The sequence below is a fragment of the Crotalus tigris genome, unplaced genomic scaffold, assembly GCF_016545835.1.
Source record: "Crotalus tigris isolate CLP2741 ecotype Arizona unplaced genomic scaffold, ASM1654583v1 scf7180000017771.5222438, whole genome shotgun sequence".
In the NCBI taxonomy this organism is placed as follows: Eukaryota; Metazoa; Chordata; class Lepidosauria; order Squamata; family Viperidae; genus Crotalus; species Crotalus tigris.
Genome location: NW_024096622.1, coordinates 2495815 through 2521525, shown reverse-complemented (window position 1 = coordinate 2521525; position 25711 = coordinate 2495815). Strand labels below are relative to the sequence as shown.

General features: G+C 39.6%; 1 protein-coding gene across 8 annotated transcripts in view; it reads right to left on the bottom strand.

The window, feature by feature from the left end:
* DISP1 (dispatched RND transporter family member 1) overlaps nucleotides 1-25711 on the bottom strand; it is a 71355-nt gene that overhangs the window by 22367 nt on the left and 23277 nt on the right. For 6 of the 8 annotated variants that reach the window (XM_039341667.1, XM_039341668.1, XM_039341670.1 and 3 more), the window contains 2 exons: nucleotides 20876-20945; nucleotides 12808-13338 (listed from right to left, as the gene is read on the bottom strand). In XM_039341667.1, the coding sequence (XP_039197601.1) occupies nucleotides 12808-13319 (512 nt within the window). In that variant the 5' untranslated portion in view covers nucleotides 13320-13338; nucleotides 20876-20945. The remainder of the gene's footprint in view (nucleotides 1-12807; nucleotides 13339-20875; nucleotides 20946-25711) is intronic. The other 2 variants (XM_039341673.1, XM_039341665.1) reach the window with 1 other exon arrangement.

Here is a 25711-nt window from a genome sequence, read left to right as displayed (position 1 = left end):
TTTTGGGTAATTTACCCAGATTTGGGAAGCATGGTCCTAGAGTAGGGGTCTTCAAACTTGGCCCTTTTATGACTTGTGGACTTTAGCTCCCAGAATTCCTCAGCTAGCCATGCTGGCTGAGGAATTCTGGGAGTTGAAGTCCACAAGTCATAAAAGGGCCAAGTCTGAAGATCCCTGTCCTAGAGTATAACTATTTTTTGCTGTTGTTGAAATTAAGATTGTTTTAATTCTAAACCAGAGCATAACAAAAATGTCATAATCAGCTGCAATGAACTAATTACAGTGCTGGATTCATTTTGATGTATGCATTTGAAAATGAAACAGGTGTGATAGCAGGTGTGTCCTTTAACATTTCAAATATGGAGGATTTTATCATTCTTTGGGGCAGGATAAAATTTACTTAAAAAGACTAAAGCAGAACATAGAACAAATATGGCCTGGAATCATAAGACTATTTTAGAGCCCAACCCAGGACGTTTAAACATATAAGCACATCCCAATAAACATACGCACACCTCAATTTTATCCCTTAACAGGTCACATCAAATATAAACAAGCCATCGTTTATTTCCAAGCCATTCCTTAGAAAGGTTATTTTTGTTGTATGTTAATATTTGTTTTGTATTAAGGTTGTTTTCAGAGAAAAAATAAAGTCCAGCATTCATCTTCTCTGAATTCTGCCGTTTCCTTGTTAGAGGGATTACTCTGAACTCAGTCGTTCTCTCTCCCTCAAACCAGTTCACACATTACTATGGAATGAAATCAAAGTCAAAGTTTGCTGCTAGTTTTGTCTTTGAAGCAGTACTTCAATTTATTAACAGAATTTCCTTTCTTCTTAATGAATTCACATTTGTCCTATCAGACCCTATACATACAATGGAGAAAGATGAAGTGCAAATTGCCAACCTAATCTATATTCTGGAGGGAGAAGACTATCAGCATAACTATTTGTATAAGGAAATAGTAAAGATTTAGGTCTTATTAACCTGGATTCTGGTGTCTTTTCTTAATGGGAGGTTAGGTTTTGTATTTTAATACTGGCTTTCAAGACCAGTATTTTCTGCCATACAGGAGATATTTTTACACAAAAAGCTATTTGGGGATGAAAAGTTATATGCAATGAGGCACCATGAGAAAGCTCTAAAAAAGAGCCCCCCAAAAGCCATGTGAGAATAAGGGGGAACTGACTAGAACCTTTATCCCCATCCATTTTGTAGCCTATTGATCCCCATTTAGCTGTGCTGCCAAATTTCAGTTCTGTAGTTGTAGAAATCAGTATTACAATGGTAATCGTGAAATATAGTGCCATCCCTAAAGCGGGATAACTTCATGGGAATGTTTTGGCAACAATATGGAAATGGTTGGCTATTGCCTTCTGGGAGGTTTTATGGATCTTGCAGGTTACTTTACTGTCTTCAGATTTCTTGATGGTCTTCCAAGTACTATTCAAGTACTAGGGTGGTCTGATTCTTTGGAGATCAGCAAAGTTTGACAAGGTACTGTCAACACTTAAAAAACATAGACTACTGTTTGCTCTAAGAAAAGCAAACTTCCTTCCTCCCTTAAAAAAAAAAATCAAAAAGAATCACCAAAGTCAACCCAGACACTTCATGGCATGGTCCTGCCCACTTTTTTCATCACTCCAGCCACTAGTGGGCAAGTGACCTTTGCCCACTAAAAACAGCAATTAAAACCTGCTCTAGGATAAAAGAGGAGGTTATAGCAAGTGCCAGTGATACATGGGTGATGTATCAATGATGAATTACAAAAATTCATCAATGAAAGGATATAAACATCTCAATATTATTTTCAATTTCTTTTTGTAAAAGTATTTTAAAAACAAAGGCCTCCCCTAATTATTGTACCATAAGCATCCTTATACAAAAAATTCAAAATGTACCTAAGAAGATCCTACTAACAAACTTTTCACCGTATTTTGATTGTGAAAATGCCAGATCTGAAGTCCATATAATTCATTCTGCAATGAATGAATACATTCTTATTCGTTACAATTTAATTTGCTACAAATAGCTTTCACTGTTTATGCTAAGCTAGCTATCACACCAACATCTAATAAATGTTAGATCAACAAAATAAAACCTTTTTGTGCTTTCCCCATTTAGCACCACTTCTCATATCCTTTCCAAAACCACTTTTCTCACATGCTTCTGTTGTCCTAGATCAGCCACTAGAAATTCATTGAGTACCTAAATAAAACATGGCATGCTAAATTAAGTTAACTGCAAGTTCAGAGCTGTTTAGATTCTCAAAAATGTAGCACTCCTACTCTGTTGGAATCTGTATCTTGCACCAGCTGGTATTGCTTCCATTCTTATCCAAAGTTTTATTAGTTCTTCTTCCCCATATGGTATCTTGCTAAAAGTCTGAATTCCTTATGCAAGTGCCTACAGATTGATGATTAAACAATTTGTTTCATTCCTATTACTGGACTTAAGAAGTGCTATTCTTAAATTTCTCTATACAAAATTGCAAGGTATAAAATTGCATTCCTCTGGCAGCCTTGAAATTTTAGGACCATTAACCTCTGGCATAAGGAATTAGTAATAAATGGATGAAACCTTGCTGAGATTGAAAGCATTCACTGAATGCTTAGATTTTATACCAAACAGAGTTTATTAGAAATTTCTCAGAAGATAGAGCTATAATCTTACCTTTCAATGATTAATTATGAAAAGATCATTAGATAATAATATTGATTATTGACACTATTTCTATTTATGGATCCCCCTGTCCATAGGGCACTTATATTGTTTTGTCTGACAATACTTCTTGCTCCTGAACTCCAAAATTTTATTTCTGGAAAAAAAAAAAAAAAAAAAAGCCGTGGAAATTGATTATCTGGGAGTTAAAATATACCCATCAATTCTCAAGTTACAAAGGTAACTTTGTTTAAAGTGAACACTCAAGCCCTATGGAGCCTTCTCACAGGTGACATCATCCTGACCACATACAGCATGAACTTTGTGGTGGGGGGGAGATCTTTCACTGTACATGACAAGGCTCTCACCCAAGCAACAAATTGAGAATCCAGAGTTTCTGTTTGGATCTATGCATACAACTTATTTTCCTGAAGATTTTCCATTTTGCGCATACAAATATGGCAGGGACTGTGGCATTGCTCAGAGTTTCTGTTTGGATCTATGCATACAACTTATTTTCCTGAAGATTTTCCATTTTGTGCATACAAATATGGCAGGGACTGTGGCATCGCTATCAGGAGAGAACAGTTATACTCAATAAGTTTGAATATGGTTTCTGTATAAATAGTTGAAATTATAGGCTCAGTTTGAGCATTATGATGTTATGGAGTTTTGCTGAAGAAAGAAAGGCAATGCTGAGGCAATTTACTGCAATGATTTTTGAGTGCCTGCTTTATAAGAATGATTGAATAATGGTTATCCCAAAGGTGTTTTTTCATGAGGCAACTGGACTTTCTTGTTTTTCTTGATTGAATAATGGAAAAGCAGGAGTTTTAGATTATTTCATTATATGATTAATGTGGTGAGATTATTATATGCACAGAGATGGAAAGATTCAATACAACCCACTATGGAAGAATGGTTGGTAAAAGTGAGAAATCTTGCTGAGATAAGCTAACTTTTTTGATTAGAGACAAGACACTATATTTATTAGTGACCGAAACATGTTATGGACTTTTTGTGTACAAATGAAAAAAGATGAACATGATTTATAGCTTTACTAATTGGACAGACTACAAAGAAGAGTATTATAATTTAACTTTAGAGGGATGTTAAAATATGCAGTACAATATGGCTGCTCTGAACAATATCATAAGTCACTTTGTATCTTTTTTTCTTATTTTTCTTAAATCTTTTTCTTTTTTTCTACTTTTTGCTTTCTTTTTGCTTCCCCCCCCCCTTTTTTTTCTTCCTTACTTTACATTAGTTTGTACTAGTTTTTAATCTTTTAAAAGAGTTAACAAAAATTATATTCAGGAAAGCAAAGCAGTTTTACTGAAGTTAAGGTTTACAAGTCAGGAAATTCTATGAATCTGATTTGCAGGCTAGTTTTAAGCAGCTAGGTAGGTCTTTGTCAGGATATATATGGAGTGAATTCTATTGTTAGGCATAAAGGGCCTTTCAGGAGGGCTGGGAAGTCTAGCTGTTAAAGAAATAGAAAGTTGAGGTCATCAGCTGAAAGAAGAGGGAACATTGGGGTATTTATCTCTAGGTCAGGGGTGGGGAACCTTGGCTCTTTTATGACTTGCGGACTTCAACTCCCAGAATTCCTGAGCCAGCAGGTGGGGAACCTTGGGTCTTTTATGATTTGTGGACTTCAACTCCCAGAATTCCTGAGCCAGCATGGCTGGCTCAGGAATTCTGGGAGTTGAAGTCCACAAGTCATAAAAGACCCAAGGTTCCCCACCCCTGCTCTAGGTTGAAATTCTTTTGTCTGACTCTACTCCTGTCCAAAAGATATGGGGAAAAGAGTGCAGTTTCCATTTTGTTTGTTATCACATATGGACCTTCAACATGAAGCTTTATGCCAAACTGGTATCAGCACTATGTTGCCATGTACTCACAGTATCTTCTTTGGGCAGCCAAAACAATTTTATTCCAACAATTTTTGTTTTGTTTGTGACTTCAGAATTGCACAAAGCTTGGAGAACTGGCCATTTCCTCATTTGTGGGGATTCTTGCTTTACCCATATGCCTACAATTTTAATCTGGAACTCCCAATTTCATAATCTACTGCAATCTTAATTCTTCCAGGCAATTTTTAAGGCACACCACAAATCAGATGAAAAACTGCTAGTTTGCTTTTTCCTACTTATGCACTGCTTATGCATGCAGTGTGCATCAAACTGGCCACTGCCCAACTCCATGTGACTCTGAGTGGTTCACAAATAATATAAAAACCAATGCAAATCAAAAACAAGATGTACCTAGGAACTGACAACACTAAGACAACTGACAATCATTACATCATATCTTGAAAGGTTTACTAATAGAAAATGGCTATTTAGATTCAATCAACCAAGCCTGAGCAAAATTATAAGCCATAAAAGGCTCTTACACTGACAGCAAATGTTATGCTTTTATCCCAAACTGCCATAAACCAAGGGAGTGCTTGAAATTGGTTTTAGACGGTGATACTTAAATGTTCCCAATCTCTTCAATAAGTACAGGATTTATCAACTCACCACCCACATCCTTGAGGCATAGCTTGCACTTGGGAAATATTCAAGGTGGCTACCCTGAAAAATCAAGTGTCTATCCTATACAAGGAGTCATTGGCAAGGAAAACTGTGGTAGTCCAGGAGAAATTTGCAGAAGGGCTACAAAGAAGAATGTACGTAAAATGAAATGTTTGTGAAGTTTTTACCTGCCTGGAATTACCATTGAACGAGACTCAAGAACAGAAAGAGAACACTGATGAAATCTCAAGGAGACTGAAATGAAAGTTATGGAATAGAAGAATCATGTGCATCCTACAGCCATTCTCAGACACTCTTCCCCTAGAACAGGGGTGTCAAACTCGCAACGTCATGTTACGTGTTGCAATGTATCGTGACTTTTTTTCCATTGCTGGCAATGGGGAGGGTGCGGTTTCTGCATGACGCATCCAGCCCACAGGCCAGCAGTTTGACACCCCTGCCCTAGAATCACTCATCAGTTTAAGTTAAAGAGACACAATATGTAAAGGAAGTCCAAGCAGCTTTTCAACATTATGCATGAGGGTCTAATCAGGCTCATATTATGTACTGCTAAACAGTATACTTTTGCGAAATATAGTACTGCTATTGGTTAGCAGTAGCTAAGTTATAAATATTTTCACAACCTGGTTTCACAACCATGCAGCCCACCAACAAGAGTATGAAAGCAACACCATTTCATGAGCTTTGGACCCAAATGGAGAACCATTTTAATCACTCTGATCTTACAGCACTCTCACATGGGGCTGTTTTTCTGTGTGGAACCTCAGCCAGAACAGCCACTATAGTGGGAGGGGAGAAGCCTCATTTATCAGTCATAAATTTATATTTGCAAGATTAAATTATTGTGTTCAGTGAGGGATGACAGAAATAGCTGGAACCGGGGAAAGAAGGGGAACAGATTTGAGAAAAAATATCTCATTGCCTTTTTTGTCCAACTGTTTTCATTCAAATCCAATTTGTTCTAAGTTTTTTGTTGTTATTGAACAAGCTTTTACATACATTGTTCCCTTTGCCCTCTTTCCAGGTTATTTATGGGATGATATAGTTTGGTTGATGGGCTAAACAAAATGTTCTCAAATATTAAGAGGCAATAAAAATCTTAGTATCATCATGAATCACAATTTGAGAACAGTCCAACTTTTCTATTGTACTTATAAATATTTCATATGCAACATTTTTTGTGATCTTCTCCACATCTCTCCAAGGGTTTAGAACATATTCAAGAGGATTTTGGAACGATTCAGCAAAACCACATGGCAGATATTATGAAATTCCTCCAAACCGCCATAGGCACATTAAAAATGTAGTGTCATTTATTCTATATATAAATGAACGAAATGACAACCTTGATAGCTAAAGGTGAATTGAATGTTTTATGGCAGAATTTAAAATGATTATTTTTTAAAAAATGAAGAGAACTTGGGTGAAAATATACTAAACTTTATCAATCTGTAGCATAGTATCTAAGATTACAAACAGCCACATGCTTAAAATCAATCAAGCACTACCTTAGCTAACTACATCTGACCTCAGCTAAACCAGATCTAGATTTCTAGCATAGCACAAACAAGGGCACAGGGGTGTATTGCTGATCAATCAGTCCATGTTTGGCCCCCTAATAACCCTCTAGACAGAGTTATTAAATAAACTATGGAATTTCAGAAGTTTGCTTTGTTGATGTCTAAATCAGGACTCTTGGCTTCTTATCAAGAACATACTGTGGCTTCCAACTCTAACTTGTCAAGGCAAGAACCAAAAGGAATCCCAGTTATCCAAACAGGTCTGCTCAATGACTTTGTTCTCCTTTGGCAGATAAAGATTTAAGACATGACATTTAAAAGGAGTCTCTGGGCTACATATGGTCCATTTAAGAAGAAATTCAATGCACCACACATAATAAGTATGCAAAATGTAACTGACATCCACTGTCCATTAGAATTTTACTTAAAAAACAGTTTACAGTGCTAAGTATAAGTGTGTTATTCTTTTGGTCTAAGTCAATAAATCACAGTAAATACAATTCTTCTTTGTTCAAATGTAGTTTAAAAATTCCACATAGGTCATTTGGAAAGTGAGATTTGTGTAATATTGCTCATAAAATTATATGCTTTCCTCTCCTTTTTCCTGTTTTTGTTATTGTTTTTCTCTCTCTCTAAACAGAAGACCTATGTTGACAATAAAGATTATTGTCAAGGGTAAAACATGTACTTCATTAGAAGGCAGTACTCAAAAGTGAGGGTTTTTTTATAAAACCAGTAATAGGTTTGACTCATTGCTGACACACCTAGTTATTAAAATATCTTTAGCTTGTTTAGACATCTTCTTTCCTTCCAGATGAGGGGAAAATTTTCTTTAATTGTATCCAACATCTTTATTAGAAATAAATTAAATGAATAGATTGAGTTTGCCTCCAAAAGAAAATGCCAGTTTTCTGTTTATTTGTGGAAAATAATTTAAATAGAATAAAAAATTGGAAGGATTAAGCTAAAATAAGTGGCATACAGAATTATTAGCAAAGACAGATTTGATTTTTACCTTTTCTTTAATCAAAAGAAAGAAAAAAACATTGAAAGAGTTTAATCCAATAAAGCCATCAGCTAAAAACACATGATTTATTTACATTTCTCTGCTATCCTGTCAAGAGTTCAAACTGATTTATAGTTGCTCTATTTATAAAGTATTCACTCCTTTGTATAGGAGAACCAATTAAGATACTGAGAATATACCTTCCATTTATAGAAACACAGAATCACAGGACTGTGAAGCTGGAATCAAGCATATGGATCTATCACAGTCCTCCTCAACAAGCAGGGAAACCAATTAAACCATCTTCAATAGATGACTGTCCAGCTTCTTTTTAAAAATCTACAGAGCTAGAGAGAAGGTTGGTAGAGTGTTCCATAGATATATTTTATCCTTTCAGTTGCTCACTATAGTAGGACAAATGAAATCATTTCAAGTTAGAGGTAGTTTTCAAAAATCTTCTCACAGTCAGGGAGAATGGTACTAATTTAATCTTCTCCTGGATTCTGAATTTCTATGTACATTAAAATCAAGGCAGCATTAAGTAAAACTGTTTCATAGAGTATAGGAAAGAGGTCTGTGCAATATGCCAGACAGATGTTTCTGCAGGGAAAAATGTTGTCAAAGACTGTCATTATCTGACTTGGAACAGAATTTTACCTGGTCTATAATATCCAAATATATAGCATATAGTCCAAATGCAATTTGCTTTAAAAAATGTTCTGTAACTTATAATGCAAAATGGGGTCCTGCACACACACAAGGAATGCTTTTGATTTAAGTTTATTTTTTGTCCAACAGTTACCAACTATTGATTACAGTTATGTATAATGAAGCCATGACAAGCCTCCCCCATATCCCCAATGGAAAAGTTCATAAACACAAGTCAGTTCTGAATTAAACCAGGAGTGATTTACTAACCAATAAATTAGCAATGTCTGCATTCCCACAGCAAAAGCTTTATGCTAGAAGTTGTCGACATTTTTCAAAAATTGCATTCCCTAATTTTTGTTTATCCCGTTCCCCCTTTTTTCTTAACTCCTCTTCTTTGCTTTTTTGTATTTTATTTTTTTTAAAAAAAATAATAGTTTTTTAATTAAAAAAAAGGAAGGGAGGGAAAAAGCTTTTCCAAGAGTTCTATGTAAAACTATCCATCCTTCCCCTACATCCTACTGATTGTGAATTTGATTTTAGAAGGAAAGCAAGAGAGATGAAAGAAAGTAAAAAACAACAACTCATCATTTGTTTCAGCTCATCTCCCTTGTAGCCCTGAGGAAATTCATTTACCTACCACAGTAGCCTTGAGGGGAGACAGCCTTTGAGAGAAAAAGTATTGCTTCAGTCACAGATATTAATCAGGTAGATTCAGCAATCTTCTACAGCCTAATCTCTTCCAGATATACTGGAACTGCAATTGAAGTCTCAGTATCTCTAGTAAGTGCTAAGTTGAAGAAGATGGATCTACAGTTTATTTCCAGTTCAACATCATTCCTTCAATTATTGATTTTGGACAATCTCCTCTGACTGGATGTTTAATTGAAAAACAGATATGTCAATTTTCAAAAATTACTTGCTTTCATGCCATAATCCTAAAAACAGAATAAGGCAAACAAAAGCAAGTAACAATGCTAGTAAATGTTGCATTTGGTCATGTTGGTTGATTAGGAAAATATAGAAACTATTTATTATAGTAATAACTTTATTAAGATAAACTAAATGGTCTAGATTTATAAACAATCTTTCAAGTCTAATTATTTAATATACATCTGAGAACAAATATTTCAGTTCAATTTTCATAAATTTCAGAAAAAGCATGGAACGTATATGCATTCACAAAAGTAGGGACTTGTTGGACAGGACAGTCTTTTATTTATTGTTTAATATTTTCTTAACAACAACAACAACAATAATAAAGTTGGGAAGGACCCTGGAGGTCATCTAGTCCAACCCCCTGCTCAGGCAAGAAACCCTATACCATTTCAGACATACCAAATTCCAGCGATCATTTCTTATATGTTTTAGCCTCCAGTCCCCTAATCATCTTTGTTGCCCTTCTCTGTACTCTTTCTAGAGTCTCAACATCTTTTTTACATCGTGGTGACCAAAACTGGATGCAGTATTCCAAGTGTGGCCTTACCAAGGCATTGTAAAGTAATATTAATACTTCATGTGATCTTGATTCTATCCCTCTGTTAATGCAGCCTAGCACTGTGTTGGCTTTTTTGGCAGCTGCAGCACACTGCTGGCTCATATTTAAGTGATTGTCCACTAGGACTCCAAGATCCCTCTCACAGTTACTATTGTTGAGCAAGGTACCACCTATACTACACCTGTACATTTGGTTTCTCTTGCCTAAATGTAGAATCTTACTTTTTTCACCATTGAATTTCATTTTGTTAATCTTGATAGAGCATTTGTGTCTATCAATTTATGTCACCAAATTGATTTGGTGTCACCAAAAGACACCATATTTGGTCTTAAATTATGAAGCTCATTGCTTATTCAGGATACCAGTGTTCTGCTGTGACTTTCAAAGTGAGAGTGTGGAGAATGGGAAATAACTTTCAAACATTCATTGCCAACATCTGAAAATGCCTAATTACAGTATAAAAGTCAAGAAAGATCAATGTTCCAGAATGCGTAGCAGAAACCACATTTTTAATACTACATTTATTTATGTGATTTATATAGCTGCCCATCTCACTCAGAGGGTTTACAAGTTTAAAACGAACAAATCTATCAAACAACCCATTGGCATAAAGGATCAATAGTTAATCAACTCACAATCAATAATAGCACAACTCATCTATATTTGAGCCAAATGTCTGGGAAACAGCAACACCTTCAATGCTTTGTGAAAGATTAACACGGCTATGGCCAATAGGATCTCTTGGTGGACCAAAATGATTGGGATCTAAATAAAAAGACTAAAATGTTTTAGACCTTTTAGCTTGGGAGAAAGACAAGCAAGAAGAGATATGACTGCCTTTGTAAGATTTTTGGTTATTAATTTGGATTTATTCTTATTAATCTTAAGTACGGCTACCTCACCAAATTCTTCTATTTTTTTAAATCAATTTAAGGCTGGTTTCTAATGGATCTTCCAAAATAAATACCAAATCATCAGCGAAGGCTTGGACCTTATATTCTTCCTTCTTAATTTTTAAACCCTTTATTTCTTGGTCCTCTCTGATTTTTGTCAGGAGTATTTCTAATGATAAAATAAATAGAAGAATAGAAGCCTATCTTCTGGAATGTTAGCTATTCCTGCCAGCTTGGTGTCATCTACAAATTTGATGAGTTCCCCATCTATCCCTCATCCAAATCATTGATGAAGATGTTGAAGAGCACTGGGCCTAGAACAAAGCCATGGGGCACCCCACTATTCACTTCCCTCCATGTAGATGCAGTTCCATTGAGGACCACACGCTGAGTACAGTCGGTCAGCCAGCTATGAATATTTCCACCTTGTTTTCATTAACCATATGGTTACATAGCCAAAATCCCAAACCACAAATATTAATTAGTAATTTTCCAAAACAGATCAAGGAAAAAACCAATGTAAACTTGTACTGAAAATCCTGTGATTTTTCTAGGTTAGCTATACGGCTTATATTTACCTTTTAAAAAGAAATTTGTTGTCTCTCAGATGTTATCCCAACCTTTCTTGTCTACTTCTCATACTGGTTGGGGCTGATGGGAGTTAGAATCATACATGTACCACAGATATCCCATTTCTGATTTAGCATCCTTTGAAGGATATAGTTATATTTTAAAAATGAAAAGCAATAAAGTTCAGCTTTTGAAAAAGGTAAAAAAAAATTTTTTTCTCACAACTCCAAAGTATTAACTAAATGTGTCTGAACTACATTCCTGCAAAATGTGAAACTGATTTGAAGTGTATATATTTTTATTTCAAATTCAACTTAATTTCCATAATTCAAACCTAAACACTGCAACTTTTCAAACCAAAGGCAAAATGTGGCTTTGCTTTTTAAGAACTAATTTATAACACCAAGTATCAACATTTCATTCTTTTAATGTGAAGTCATTTTACATTCTGCAGGCTTGAGAACCATGCAGTAACCTGTTATTTTGTTCTGGTTACATGCCAAACCTCAGTTTTTAGTTGGGAAGAGATCCTTCACCTTTCATAGTACTGTTTTTTTTCTTGTTCAGTTTTTCATGTCAATTTAACAATATGGACACACACAGTTATGAAAGATGGATTCATTTATACATTAAATATAATTAACAGGTCACAGTAGAATGGAAAACACCTGCATTTAATATTACTTTGTCAAAATCTGCATGCTGTAAGACTTCCAACAAGGGTTATTTTATACGCTGTTTTTAACAGCTTTCCGTACTCTAACACATGATGAAATGGACATTTTAAAATATTATGTACAAACTGTAGAGAATGTCAAACAAAATGATCACATATAAAATATTCTGAATGGTGTGGTAAATGTCCTTCTAACAAGGAATTATTCAAAAGTATAGCTGAATGTAATTTTCAATGTATTTAAAAAATTTACATACTACTTATCATGCAGTAAACCCTCAGTCCCTGAAACTGTACAAATCTGATAAAAAAGTATTCATAGAATAGCATCTGTGCTTGTGGGGTGTATGTGCATGCACAATGAAAGAGGAAAGGCCTTTGCAGCTAAGAAGGGAGCTCCAGGTTGATGTGTGCATTGCCCCCCGACCCCGTTTCACTGACAAACCGAGAAAAAGCCCTGGGTTGACACATGCGTGTCAACCCGGGCCTCCATTCTGGGCTGCAGAGGCCTTTCCTGAAGGCTTCTGCTGGTGAAATGGAGGCTGGGGGCGATGTGGACGAGTGGCAGCGAGCAGCTACAGAAGAAGTGGGCCGGCTGCAGCCACACGGACTCCTACTGGGTGGGGCTGTGGGTGACGCTGCTATGAGGTGAAACAGTGGAAAAAATAAGACATCCCCCCAAAATAAGACCTAATGCTTCTTTCAGAGGCAAAAAAATATATATAAGACCGGGTCTTATTTTTGGGGAAACACAGTAGTTCACAGGATTGCACTAGATGAAATGAAATCTACTTACTGCATATTGGCTATATGCTGTTGCACAGGCTGGTGCTGAAAATGTTCAGGCCACTGATGATGTAGGCAGAAGGAGGGCAAGGACTGAAGGCAACAAGCAGACTGATACAAAGGTGTATGCATCTGGCAAGCAGTTGTTGAATATTCAGTATGTAGGTATGGGGAACCAGAAGGCAATGGAGGTGATGCTGCATTACCAGCCACTGAAAGACATTCTTGCTGATTGCTTTGGTTACTTAGTGTCTGATGATATGGGCAACGATGGCAACATTGTAGCAATACCTGTGGTGTCCTTTGCTCATCCATTGCAAGGAAAGGTGCTTTGAGTGTGCCATTAACGTGAAAACACCCATTTGCATTCACTTTTCTTCTTGCAGTTTCTTTTGATGACGGAAGGTTGTAGACTAGGAGAGTGCCATCCTTGGTTGCAAGAAGATCTGGACTTGCTGCTCCAAATGGAACGTTGCCATTGCTCAGAACTACAAACTCATTGCTTCCGCTGCTTGCAGCCATATTTTAAAATTCTGGTGGCCTGTAAAGTTTTGAGAAGAAAAAAAAACCTGAATTAAAAAAAGGCACAGTATTAACATAACAACACGCTTGCTCAAGTGCTGATGAATAAAAGAAAGGGGGAAAATAAAATGAGATTAGATTAGATTAGATTAGATTAGATTAGATTAGAATTCTTTATTGGCCAAGGGTGATTGAACACTTAAGGAACTTGTCTCCAGTGCATAAGCTCTCAGTGTACACACAAGCAACAAGTGATAAATCATGATCATAATCATAAAATGCATTCATCATAAATCATCAGATACAAAACTCAGTGATAGTCATAGGATAGTAAATAAGCAACCAACATAAATCATACTGGGATACTAAATAAAACAGTATAAATTGTAAGATACAAGCAACAAAGTTATAGTCATAAGACAATAAAGAAATAGGTAATAGGAAAAATGAGAAGCCCTACTAGATATTTGACAATGTTGTGGGAATTAGTTGTTTTGCAGAGTGATAGTGTGGGGGGAAAAACTTAGGTGGATTTTGTTGCTAGGAATAGTTGGGCCTTAGTTCCAGAATTTAGAGCTGATGGATCTGGTTATTTTGTTCAGACACACTCTGGAGCTGGAGACACAATTGCTATTATGCAGAACAGAGCTGGAATCAAAATGGAGCAGGCTCTGGAAGTGAAACTCTTCTACCTAAACATGGGCCTTTCAAGAGCGTTTCAGGTTTTTTTTGCTAATGAACGGTGTGAGAACATGAATTGACCAATCATGAATACTGAGTATGAGGTGTTTTGTACAATGGAAAGCTACCCTAGAAACATCAATGCAGCTTCACAAAGCTGGTGTATTTTAGAGTCCTCAGAGCCTAAAGCTAATGGGGGGGAAATGTGAGTTAAACAACAGTCAGGTTTACCCTATACCTAGTTTGCAAACTTAATACCAAACAGCAATAAGTCAAAAGTAGGAATAGTTCCATGCATTCTGTTTGCCTTTTCACACCACCACAATATCAACACAGAACATTTTACTGAACAAGCAGACCCAAAAATACTAATAAGCACATCATGAAAGGGGGCGTTGACTTACCTGAACGCCCTTTCTCAGCACGGAGATGGATAATCCACGCAGTGGGTTGAGACTGTATTCCTGGCCAATCAGATCAGTCAGCCAAAGTTGCCACGCCCCGTCTTGGACCATGATCCTTTAGTCTTGACTCGAGCGCAGCCATTGACTGACAGTAAGACGTTTTGGCTCCACTAAATATACCCTATTATTCTAGCCTATAAGGGTGGGTGTGGATTATCCATCTCCGTGCTGAGAAAAGGCGTTCAGGTAAGTCAACGCCCCTTCTCCAGCACTGGAGATGGATAATCCACGCAGTGGGACATACCAAAGCCTATTGTCCCTTGGGTTGGGGAATAGACTGGTCCCGTGTGCAACTTTGGTCTAGCACCTGCTGGAGAACCCTCCTACCGAAGGAGGCCTCTGCAGAGGAGTACCTGTCAATTTTGTAATGACGAATGAATGGAGAGGGCGAGGCCCAAGTGGCTGCCCTGCATACCTCTTCAATAGAAGCCTGCATGGCCCATGCTGCTGAGGTGGCAGCACTCCTTGTGGAATGGGCTGTGATATGCTTGGGGACTTGCAAGGACTCCGCCTGGTATGCCCCCGTGATGCATGCCCTAATCCACCTACCGATGGTAGAGGACGAGACCTTCCGGCCCCTAGTAGCAGGGTGGAAGGATATGAAAAGCGCTTCCGAGCGTCGGAATTCCGCTGTGCGTGAAATGTAATGTCTTAGTGCCCTGCGTACGTCCAAGGTGTGCCATTGTTGTTCCAGGGGATGAGCTGGGTTTGGACAGAAGTCTGGTAGGACTATTTCCTGTGATCTGTGAAAAAGGGAGTTGACCTTTGGAATGAATGAAGGGTCTATTCTTAGGACTACCTTGTCCCTGTGAAAATGGCACAGGTCCTTCCTCATTGAGAGAGAAGCTAACTCGGATATCCGCCGAGCTGACGTGATGGCTACCAAGAATGCTACCTTATGGGTCAGATAGCGAATGTCACATGTTTTGAGTGGTTCGAAGGGCGCTCTGGTAAGAGCTTGTAGTACTCGTGGTAGTTCCCACGATGGATACCTGTGCACGGTTGGCGGTCTGATGTTTGCAGCCCCCTTGAGGAAGGATCGTATTAAGGGATGCTTGCCCAAGGATTCACCGGGGCTGGCAGAAAGTATAGTTGAGAGGGCGGCAATTTGCCTGCGCAGTGTGTTTGGCGAGAGGTCCCTCTCTAGGCCATCTAGAAAAAATTCTAGGATCTTGGGAATTGTGATCCCTTCGAGTAACAATTCCTGTTTAGAGCACCATGATTGGAAGCTTCTCCACGTGGCCTCGTAGATACGGTTCGTGGAGGGGCGCCTTGATGCCTGTATGACCCTAATTACACCCTGTGAGCAAGCCCCCTTGGCTAAAATTGACCGTTCAAGAGCCAGACGGCTAGTTGTAGCCATTGTGGCTCTGGGTGGGAGATCTCCCCCTGCTTGAGGGAGATCCTCTCCGGAGGAATCCGCCATGGATTCGTGCGGGAGAGACTCCTCAAGTCTGCGAACCAAGGTCTCCTTGGCCAATAAGGGGCCACAAGGATTACCTCGGCCCTTTCCCGCAGAATCTTGCGTACTACCGCCGGAAGGAGAGGTAAGGGTGGAAACGCGTACAGGAGCCCCCTTGGCCATGGGCTCCGTAACGCGTCCGTCTGCTCTGCTCCCTTGGATGGGAATCGGGAGAAGAAGCGAGTTAGGTGGGCATTGGAAGGAGAGGCAAAAAGGTCCACCTGGGGAAGCCCGAAGCGGTGACAGACCTCCCTGAAGATCCTCGGGTGTAGTTGCCACTCCGAGTGATCTATTGTTGATCTGCTCAACAGATCTGCTTGGATGTTTGCCTCCCCCGATATGTGGTCGGCCTTTATGGAGGCCAGATTTTGTTCCGCCCAGGCCCCCAGTAGGAGGGCCTCGGCCGAGAGCGAGCGAGAGTGTGTGCCCCCCTGACGGTTTATGTGGGCCTTGGCTGTCACGTTGTCCGTCAGGACCAGTACGTGCCTGCCTTTTATGCTGCTGTGAAAATGCCTTAACGCTAGGTGAATAGCCCGCAGCTCGAGCCAGTTTATGTTGTGTCGGAGATCCACCGCTGACCAGCGGCCCTGTGTCCACTTGGTCCCCAAGTGGCCTCCCCAGCCGAATAAGCTCGCATCTGTTGTGACTACTACTCTGTCTGGTTCCCTGAAGGGGGACCCCCTGAGGAGAGCTGGAGATAGCCACCACCTGAGGAAGTGTCGTACTCTCAGAGGTATGCCTACCCTCTTCCGTGATGCACTGATTTGTTGTCTCTGAAACGGGAGCATGAACCATTGCAGTTCTCTTGAGTGCAGCCTTGCCCAAGGAACTATTGCTATGGTCGATATCATCTTCCCTAGCAGCTGGGAAAGGCAGACCAGCGTCACTGACTGACCGCGGCTTACCTGTTTTACGGCTTTCTTTATGCTGCTGAGGCGTTCCTGTGATAGGTACACCTTGCATTCCTTTGTGTCTATGACCGCTCCCAGGTGGAGTATTCTCGTAGTTGGGGTTAGATGGCTCTTTGGAAAGTTCACCGAGAAGCCGTGGTCCTGCAGCATTTTTATCACTAACTTTAGGTCCGCCCGAGACTGCTGGGCGGACGATGACTGGATTAGAATATCGTCCAGGTAGCACTGGACTCTGACTGGTACGTTTCTTAGTTGTGCTGCCAGAACCGCCAGAATCTTGGTGAACACCCTGGGCGCTGATGACAGGCCGAATGGAAGTGCCCTGTATTGAAAATGGTGCCCCCTGTAGGCAAACCGTAGAAAGCGGCGGTGAGCCAGAGAGATAGGGATGTGCAAGTATGCCTCCGTGAGGTCGATCGATGCCAGAAAATCCCCTTTCCTTACGCTTCCAAGGATGGAGCGTAGTGTCTGCATTTTGAATTTGCGGTATTTTATGTAGAAATTTAGCCTTTTCAAATCCAAAACGGCTCTCCAACCCCCCGAGGGTTTTGGGACCACGAAGAGGATAGAATAAAACCCCTGGTCTCTCTGGTTCATAGGCACCGGCTCTACGGCCCGTATGTTTAGAAGGTGCTGAACGGCCTCGTTCATGAGCCTTCTCTTTGTTGGGTTTGTGGGACAGGGGCACGGGCGGAAGCGGTTCGGGGGCTTTGAGAGAAATTCTAGAGATAGACCATGACGTATGGTGTTCCTGACCCATACGTCCGTGGTGGTCTCTTCCCACTGGGGAGCAAACCCTGCTAGTCTGCCCCCTATGGGAAGGTCTGGGCGGGAGTCATCTGGTACGGCGGAAGGGGCGGTTGTTCCCCCGAAAGGGCCGTCTTCCCTGTGTTTGCCTATGTCTTGTGTTCTGTCTGTCCCCCTGTCTTTCCCTATCCTGTCTAGCTTGGAAGGGTTGGGAATTTTGAAAGTAGTTGACCCTGGCTTCTGTACGAAAGGATTGTTTCCTTCCCCAGGAGCCGGGTCTCTTGTCCTGCCTTTTAAGCATGTGTTTAAGGACCTTGCGCTTGTCCTTGTTCTCTGTCAGGTATGGCGTTAGTGCCTCACCAAACAGCTTTGCCCCTTGGTACGGAGCCGAAGCCAATTTCCACTTGGATTTGGTATCCGCCTGCCAGTTCTTTAGCCAGAGGATGCGCCTGCTCGTGTTGTTTGCCGCCATTGCCTTGGCTGAAAACTTGGTCGCTAAAAGTGTTGCGTCCGACGCATATTCCGTGGCCGCTACCATTTTGCTCAGTTCCTGGTGAGTGCGTATATCTTCCATGGGAACCCGGCCCTGTAACTCACGGAGCCAACAAAGTGTGGCTCTGGTGAAAAAGGACGCGGAGGTAGACGCCCTGGTAGCCCAAGCTATTGCCTGGTGCGTTCTCCTGTAGTTGGACTCACTCTTTCGGTCCTCGGCTTTAAGAGCTTCAGCAAAATCTCCTGATATGGCCGTGTCCGATATCAGGGGACCTATGGGTTCGTCCACCACCGGCACCTCCAATGTTCCCTCTAGCTCCCTTGCTACGTTAAATAGCTTCCTCTCCGCATTGCTAGGAAGCGGTAGGGAGGTTGGCGCTGCCCACTGTTTTCTTATTGTGTTTAGGAACATGGTCGGGCAAGGTATGCGGTGTTGGGTGGTTACCTTTTCGGCGAACGTCGGCTCAGCCTCCGTGTCAACTGTGACAGGCTCCGCTGGTGTCCCATGCCCCAAATGGGCTGTGGCCTCAGCCTTGCGCAGAATAGTAACAAAAAGAGAAGGGTTAAACAGGCCGCTGAAGGACGGCCCTTGAGGTGAGGTGTCCTCCTCCTCCTCAGACATTTGAATCCCTTGTGACGTACCTGGCTGGTCCAGGTAAGCTTCCTCAGAGACCGACGAGTCTGAGACGGAGGAGAGGTCCTGATGGTCCTCCGTTTCCTCCCGATGCCTCGTTCTAAGTCCTAGAGGCTTGGCTTTTGAAGTTTGAGCCCTGGCCTCAAATGCACAGTCCACTGCCTGTGCTATTAGGGTAGCTAGCAGATCCCCCGTCAATGCAGGAGGAGTGACCATTGCCTGCGACCCTGCAGGTGCTGTGGTTAGCATGGTCCTCGGGGTTTCCTGTAACCTCCGTGGGGAGGGGGATCGGGAGAGCGATGAGAATTCGCCTATCCCACCCTCTGTTTGGGACTGTGATGAGCTCCCTAATGACCAAATGGCCCGTGGGGATGAAGGGAGACCCAGCGGTAGATCAGGACCTATTCCCCCATTCTGCCTATTTTCAATTCTGGCCCTTTTCTGGGCTCTGTCGAACTCTTTTTCTAGGGCTTGGTGTCTTCTGATTGCCTGTTTGTCAGCCTTCTTTGATGACTTCCTTGCAGCCTTTCTAGGGGCTGCAGAGGATTCCGAATCCTCTGAAGCAGGTGCTCCAGAGGATGAAGGCGGGGCTCCAGTGGAGGGAATGATTGCTTCCTCCATTCTCCACTAACGCTGGGCCGCGATAGGGGGGACCCAGGTAGTAGGAGAGCTCCAACTTTGAGTAAGGACAGGCGCACTACTGGGGGCGTCTGGAACTCAGGAGCAGACTCTGCAAAATTGTCAGAGTTAGTCACTGTGCACGGATAAGAACAGGCACGCTAATGGGAATGCCTGGAACCCGGCTTGACTATGGTGGGTAAGGACAGGCACGCGACTGGGGATGCCTGGAACCCACCACTAAATCCAGAGGCGTACGGGCCACTAATGGGGGACCCGAAGTCTGGAAGGAGCCAAAGGCAACTAAACACAGTTAGTTATGAAAGGTTCTTATTTACTTTAGGTAGAAGACACCAAGTCCTGGAACCAGTAGCTATGTGTCTGATTTGAATGTCTCTGGATGAATAATAGATGCTTTAGTACCCCAGTACTGCTTGCCTATTAATTCACTCCAGCGGCTGAACCTAGCTTTCTCAAGGAACTTTAACTCCCCTGTTTGGACAAAAAATATGGCCGCTGCTGCCAGGAGACTACTGCGCATGTGTTAACAAGGCTGCCTATGCCACGTGCGGTTGTAACAAAGAGCTGCGCGTGCTTCCAGCTGTGCAGACAATGGCGCCTCGTTTAAAAAATCCTGAGCAGCCTGGAGTGAAAAGACTGCTCCTTCGCACGCCAGCTGTTTCCCTTAATCAATCTCCCTCCCAGCATGCGTCCCCTTTGTCCTCCACTTCCCTTGCTAACTGCCTGCCTTTCTGTCTTTTTTTGTTTGTTCGTTTGTTTTAAACGCGAGGGGTTGCCCGAGCCTCCCCGTTTGTTTACGGCGGCTGCCGGCTGCTGGAAGGTGGCTGGGGGTTTTGGGTTAGGGAGGGGAATTAGGGATTTCCCCCTTTTAAGTGGGGGTGGTTTCCCCTGTAGGAATCTGACTTCCTGAGTCTTACAATTTATCAAGGAAATTTTTGAGTGATCAATTAAATTGAATTAAATTACCTCTAATTAGCTTTTAAACTAAGCAATTTCAGCTACTAGAAAAAAAAAAAATCCCCCCTAATGGAAAGGAACTATATCTGCCCAGGAGCCAAAAGTTGTAGATGTCTCATGGCCAGATCAGTCAAGACTAAAGGATCATGGTCCAAGACGGGGCGTGGCAACTTTGGCTGACTGATCTGATTGGCCAGGAATACAGTCTCAACCCACTGCGTGGATTATCCATCTCCAGTGCTGGAGAATGGTGATTTTCTGAACAAAATATTTCTTTAAAATACTTTACCACATGTTTCTGATGGACTGAGCAAGCTTCAGAGCAGCTAATAAAACAGATGTTAAGCGGGGCTACATTTCATAAATAAGGTTCCCCTTTAAGAAACATACACTCACGGACCTTGTTACATATTAAACTTAAGGGAATGTGGATAATATTATATTAATATTGATAAGCCGCAAAATCACTGAATTATAGAGTTTAGAAGTGCCATTTATGCCATCAAATCCAACCCTTTTTTTAAAAGCACAGATTCAAATTAAACTTGCCCAGAGAGAGGGCTATGTACCTTCAGTAGGGCTGTGGACAAGGAAGAGGAGCTCACCAGTTCTCTGCTGTTTCCATTGGCTGATAGTTTTCTAAACAAAGCATCCACATTAAATCATTTGATCTACGAAGACCATATTTACACAAAACAGTGGCTATAAGAATTCATTCATTTTGGCATGCAAAAGGGCTTAATCAAAGAAAAGACAGCTAATTTCTATTTCTGAATTCTATTTACTGCTGTTTTGATATGTTGATATATTGCTAGCAATCTGGGGAGAAAGACTTGTAGTACAATAACATTAACTTAATAAGTATATGAATGAATTATAAACCACTACTAAGATAATAAGGTAAATCATATCCAGCAACCTCATTTTAGTATCAGATTTTGGGCTATTTTATGTACATTCTTGGTAGAACGTGGAAGACATAGATTGTCTGATTCCAATTGAATAATTGGGTAAATGATAGCCTGGCCTTTCCCCCACCTTTTCCTGAATCAACATGGCTAGCAACATTTGCTTAAAGAAAGGTTAATAAACTGGTCCAGCTAATGTCTTCTAAGAATATACCAACAGTATGCTCAAACTTTATTCAAAACCTAGCAATATAGTGGTACTCTCCCTCTTTCTCCAATTTCCATAAAATCCTGTTTTGTTTTGTTTTGCAATACTGAAAACTCTTTTTTAAAAGCACATACTCTGTAAGTTTAAAAAAAACCTGTAATCATGTCTACACTTAAATATAGTATTACATTTTGCATTCATTCAAATAAAGATGACTTTTAGATATAGGTAAACATCTCCCATTCCTTCAAACAAAGCATTTATAAACCCCAATTTATAAGTCTTTAAATCACTGAAAACTTTTAGATACATTTGATTCCAATAATTATTTACTTAAAATAAAATTGTATTTCAAAAAACAAATATTGCAACTTTTACATTTAAAAATACCTAGATAATGCAAGAGAAGGGGGAGGGAGGGAGGGAGGGAGGGAGGGAGAGGGAGGAAGAGAATGAATCCTGGTTATAAATTCAAATAAGCAATATTAGTTAGAAATATATTATTTGAACCTATAGTTCTGTTAAATAAAGAGAGGCCCTTATAAAGAGAAGGTAAAAATATCTTTTTTTTCACAAGTTTTTTTCACTTCACAAAAAAGATTGCCAGAAAATTAAACTGAGCAAAATGCAATAACCTGTTTCATTTCATTAGTGTCACTCAACAGGATTCTTCTAAGAAAGCATCCAGCTTTTCAGTCACAACAATTCAAATCCAATCCAACAAAGAGAAAGTTGCAAAAGTTAAGTTTTCCTCTGCCATAAAATTGTGGATTGAAAGAAAGAAATTAAAACAGACATAACAGGTGGTGCCTGATCTTTTTATCAGTAACATCTATTTACCTCTCAAGCCACTATTCCTTGGGCAGTTACAAAGTTCTAAAAATGCATAATGTCATTGATCTTAGCTTCTGGCTTTTAACTAGACATTTTTGGAATTCCCTAACCTCTTTGCTATTCATAATATGTGGGAGTTTTTCTGACTTTCCTGGCACTAGCTTATTTTGTTTATAGGCCTCTAGCTATTTCTTGAAACCTCTGTCTTATTAAACTATGCCATTCTTTTCTCATCAAGGAAGCACTGGGTCATCTAATATTGCTCCCCTAAGTTTGAGTCTACCTCAAGATGTATCAAAAAAATTTGTGCATTGACAATTTAGAAAATTTACTCTAATTAGTGGTGTATTAAAGTTCACCTTGTTGAAAAATAAATTATTTTTAACCCTCTTCCTTGTCACTGCTCCTGAAATTGTGCAGAACTGAAACCTACAAAACTTCTGTACTCATGGAGATCTGTAGTTGCACGGAAAAAGGTTTGGACATGCTTTAGTTGTTAAAGAACATACAAATTTAACTAGCTTCTTCATTTGGAACTGAATGTGCCTCCAGCAAGGTTTAGGATCCAATCTGAAACCGCTGACGGCTTTAATGCAAAATTGCTTTCTCTTCAATAGAACACATCTGGACATCTCTTTCCAAAGGGATAGATATGTACCTTTACTGCAGCAAGGGAGGAATGAAGTGTAAGAAACCCACAGCTGATTAACTACATTTTAATTCATCTTTAAGTGAAAATTCAGCATTATTATCAACGAGTTGGCTCTAAACTTAATTATGTTTTAGCCCCACTGAAATCAAGTAGGACACATTAGTCAATATTTTGACAATGCTTAAGTCAATTTCATCAGAGTCAAATGGCATATCTATGCAGGTGCTGAATCAGTGTTTGCAGTCAGTAATGGGCTGGATGAAGGCCAATAATATGAAATCAGAATAGCAAGGAAACTTTTATTATGACATCAGCTTTAGTATTGTGCATTGACTGCCATCTTTAGGACGACATAAATTTTAAATTCAAATTGATAAAGCCTCTTTATTTCTCCATGCATAGTATCAATTTGGACTAGGTCTTAAGAGTTTATTCTGGAGAAAAAAAATTGCATAGTTAGTTGCTAAAATTTAAGTTACGGAATTCAGGGCATTTGGGTGAATTCATCAGTTATGACTGTTCCTTGAAGAGAGCTGCATGTGCTACCCAATTGTTCCTGACCCCACCTGATGCACTTTCCTTTAAAATTCAATGTGGCTTAAGATTTGAAAGTGTTTAGAATTGCTTCTCCCTATACCAACTGCCTTGTGACTTTATTTATGAGGTGCTCTATTATACAATTTTGGGCACACAAGTGTTTTTTCTGCAGCAAAATTCAAATTGCAACACCCATCCCATAGAATGTGACTGTTTCTCAATCTCAGCAACTTTAGGTTGTGAGGACTTCAACTGCCAGAATTCGTCAGTCAGTATACTGGGAATTGAAGTCCACAGAGTAAAGCTGCTATTTACTGCTACTATTTAATGCTACTTGATTTCCCCAGGTATTTGTTTGCTGTTTTTTTCTTTTTTAATCACAACAATGTGGCGCTCACATTTTAATGACATGTATGTATGTATGTATGTATGTATGTATGTATGTATGTATGTATATCCAGGCCATATAAATTTAATAACTCTATTAAATTTGACCCTGGGCAGTTTCCAAATTGTTTTAAATATTAATAAGGAAACAAAAAGAATAAAGATGTCCCCCCAAAATGACAAAACCTGAATGGGAACAAAGAAAAACCACCAATGCAATCTAAAGGAGGCTTCAATCACTCATACCAAAGGCCTGGTCAAAGAGCCAGATCTTCAGGGCCAAACACAAAATAATAAGTGCTACTACAGAAAAGGTATGCTTCCAGGTCCCAAAAGTTGGTTTAATCAAAGGTATTGTTGGATGGCAGCACTTTGCAGAGGTTGGAGGCAGAGGTGAACCTGGTTAATATCTGGATCAGAGACCAATACCAGTGCTGTGGGCAAGTTAATACTCACAAAGGCTGGAGTGGCAAAATTCTTCTGTACTCTTCCCCAAAGCTGCATTGTTGAATCCATGTAGGTAGCTGGAATTGAGCTCAACCTAAGGGCAATTTTCCCCTTTGAAGGTGACTTTACATTCAGTATTGGTTTTGAGTGTCAGCTGTATTAATTTTACACCCTTCTTATATCTGAATCAATCATTGCTCTTTTGCACTTGGTTTACTGGACATAAATTTTGAATCAGTTATTGATTCATTTATTTAATGGAACCTTCTTTATAAACCTATCAGCAAAAATTGATTTGCTGGCATTATTCAGCAGAAACCAAACCCAAATATTTTAATCGAACGTTTTCTCCTCTCAGTCATCATGAAACTTGTCAGCAATCCATCGGTCTTCAGTAATTTTACATACTTCTCCTGACCTTGAACAAAGAGGTTCATGTCATGCAGTGAATGGATTAGGAATCACATTTTTTCTCTAACATGTTTTCAGAGATCAGCATATCAAGACTGTAAAAAAGTAAAGTGCAGACAATGCACATTTTCAAAATTTCCAGCAATGGAATACACTAAAAAGATCAATTACTCATGGGAACAGGAATAAAAAATGGAGAGATGGAATTAAAAGCATAATAGTATCTTGATGATGCTTAAGCTAAAGAAAAAACATGACTGTAAAAAAGGTATAAATGACATGTCTCTAATAAAAAAGCAACTTTGCTTGGGCAAGTCAAGGCAATTGGTTTTCATACTTCATCCATCCATCTAAGATGTCACTGCATCTCAACATAGCTGGCAAGAAGGAATGATCAAAAGAAAATGCCACACAGCTTAGAACGAACAGGCTTTTACACTTAAATTTTAAATCTGGAATTCCAATTTTTGCTGTTACAACACATAATCTTGTTTCCTTTTGTACAACAATGGTTATTCTGACTTTAATGAAAAACAATACAGAACTATTACACAGAAACAAAACTCTACTTAATGTTTTATCTCTTTCCTAACAATATCATACCTAAGAGACTAATACAAAACTTTTGTCTAATTTAAGATAAAAGGGAATAAAATAATTAAAAATACTGTAAGCTTGAGATATAGGCTAAGTTTAATTAAAGAAGCAAACGTTTTATAATGTATTTTGGCTATAATTTGTACATACTTTACCCTCAACTGAGTTTTAAAAAACATTATTTTGCCAGAAATATTCTTTTATAGTATCAGTTTAATCTTTATAGAAATTTTGTTTCAAACCTTCAGTTTGGCATTTAAACATATTTGGCATTTATTATAAATCATATTCATGCACTTAAACTAACCCGCTTTGCAATTATTTTTAATTACTTTCAGGCTAAACATTCTAAAGAAAAAAAATACATTTTTACCAGGAGCTTAGCATGAAATGCAATTTGCCCAAACTGCAAAAGAAAGTACCT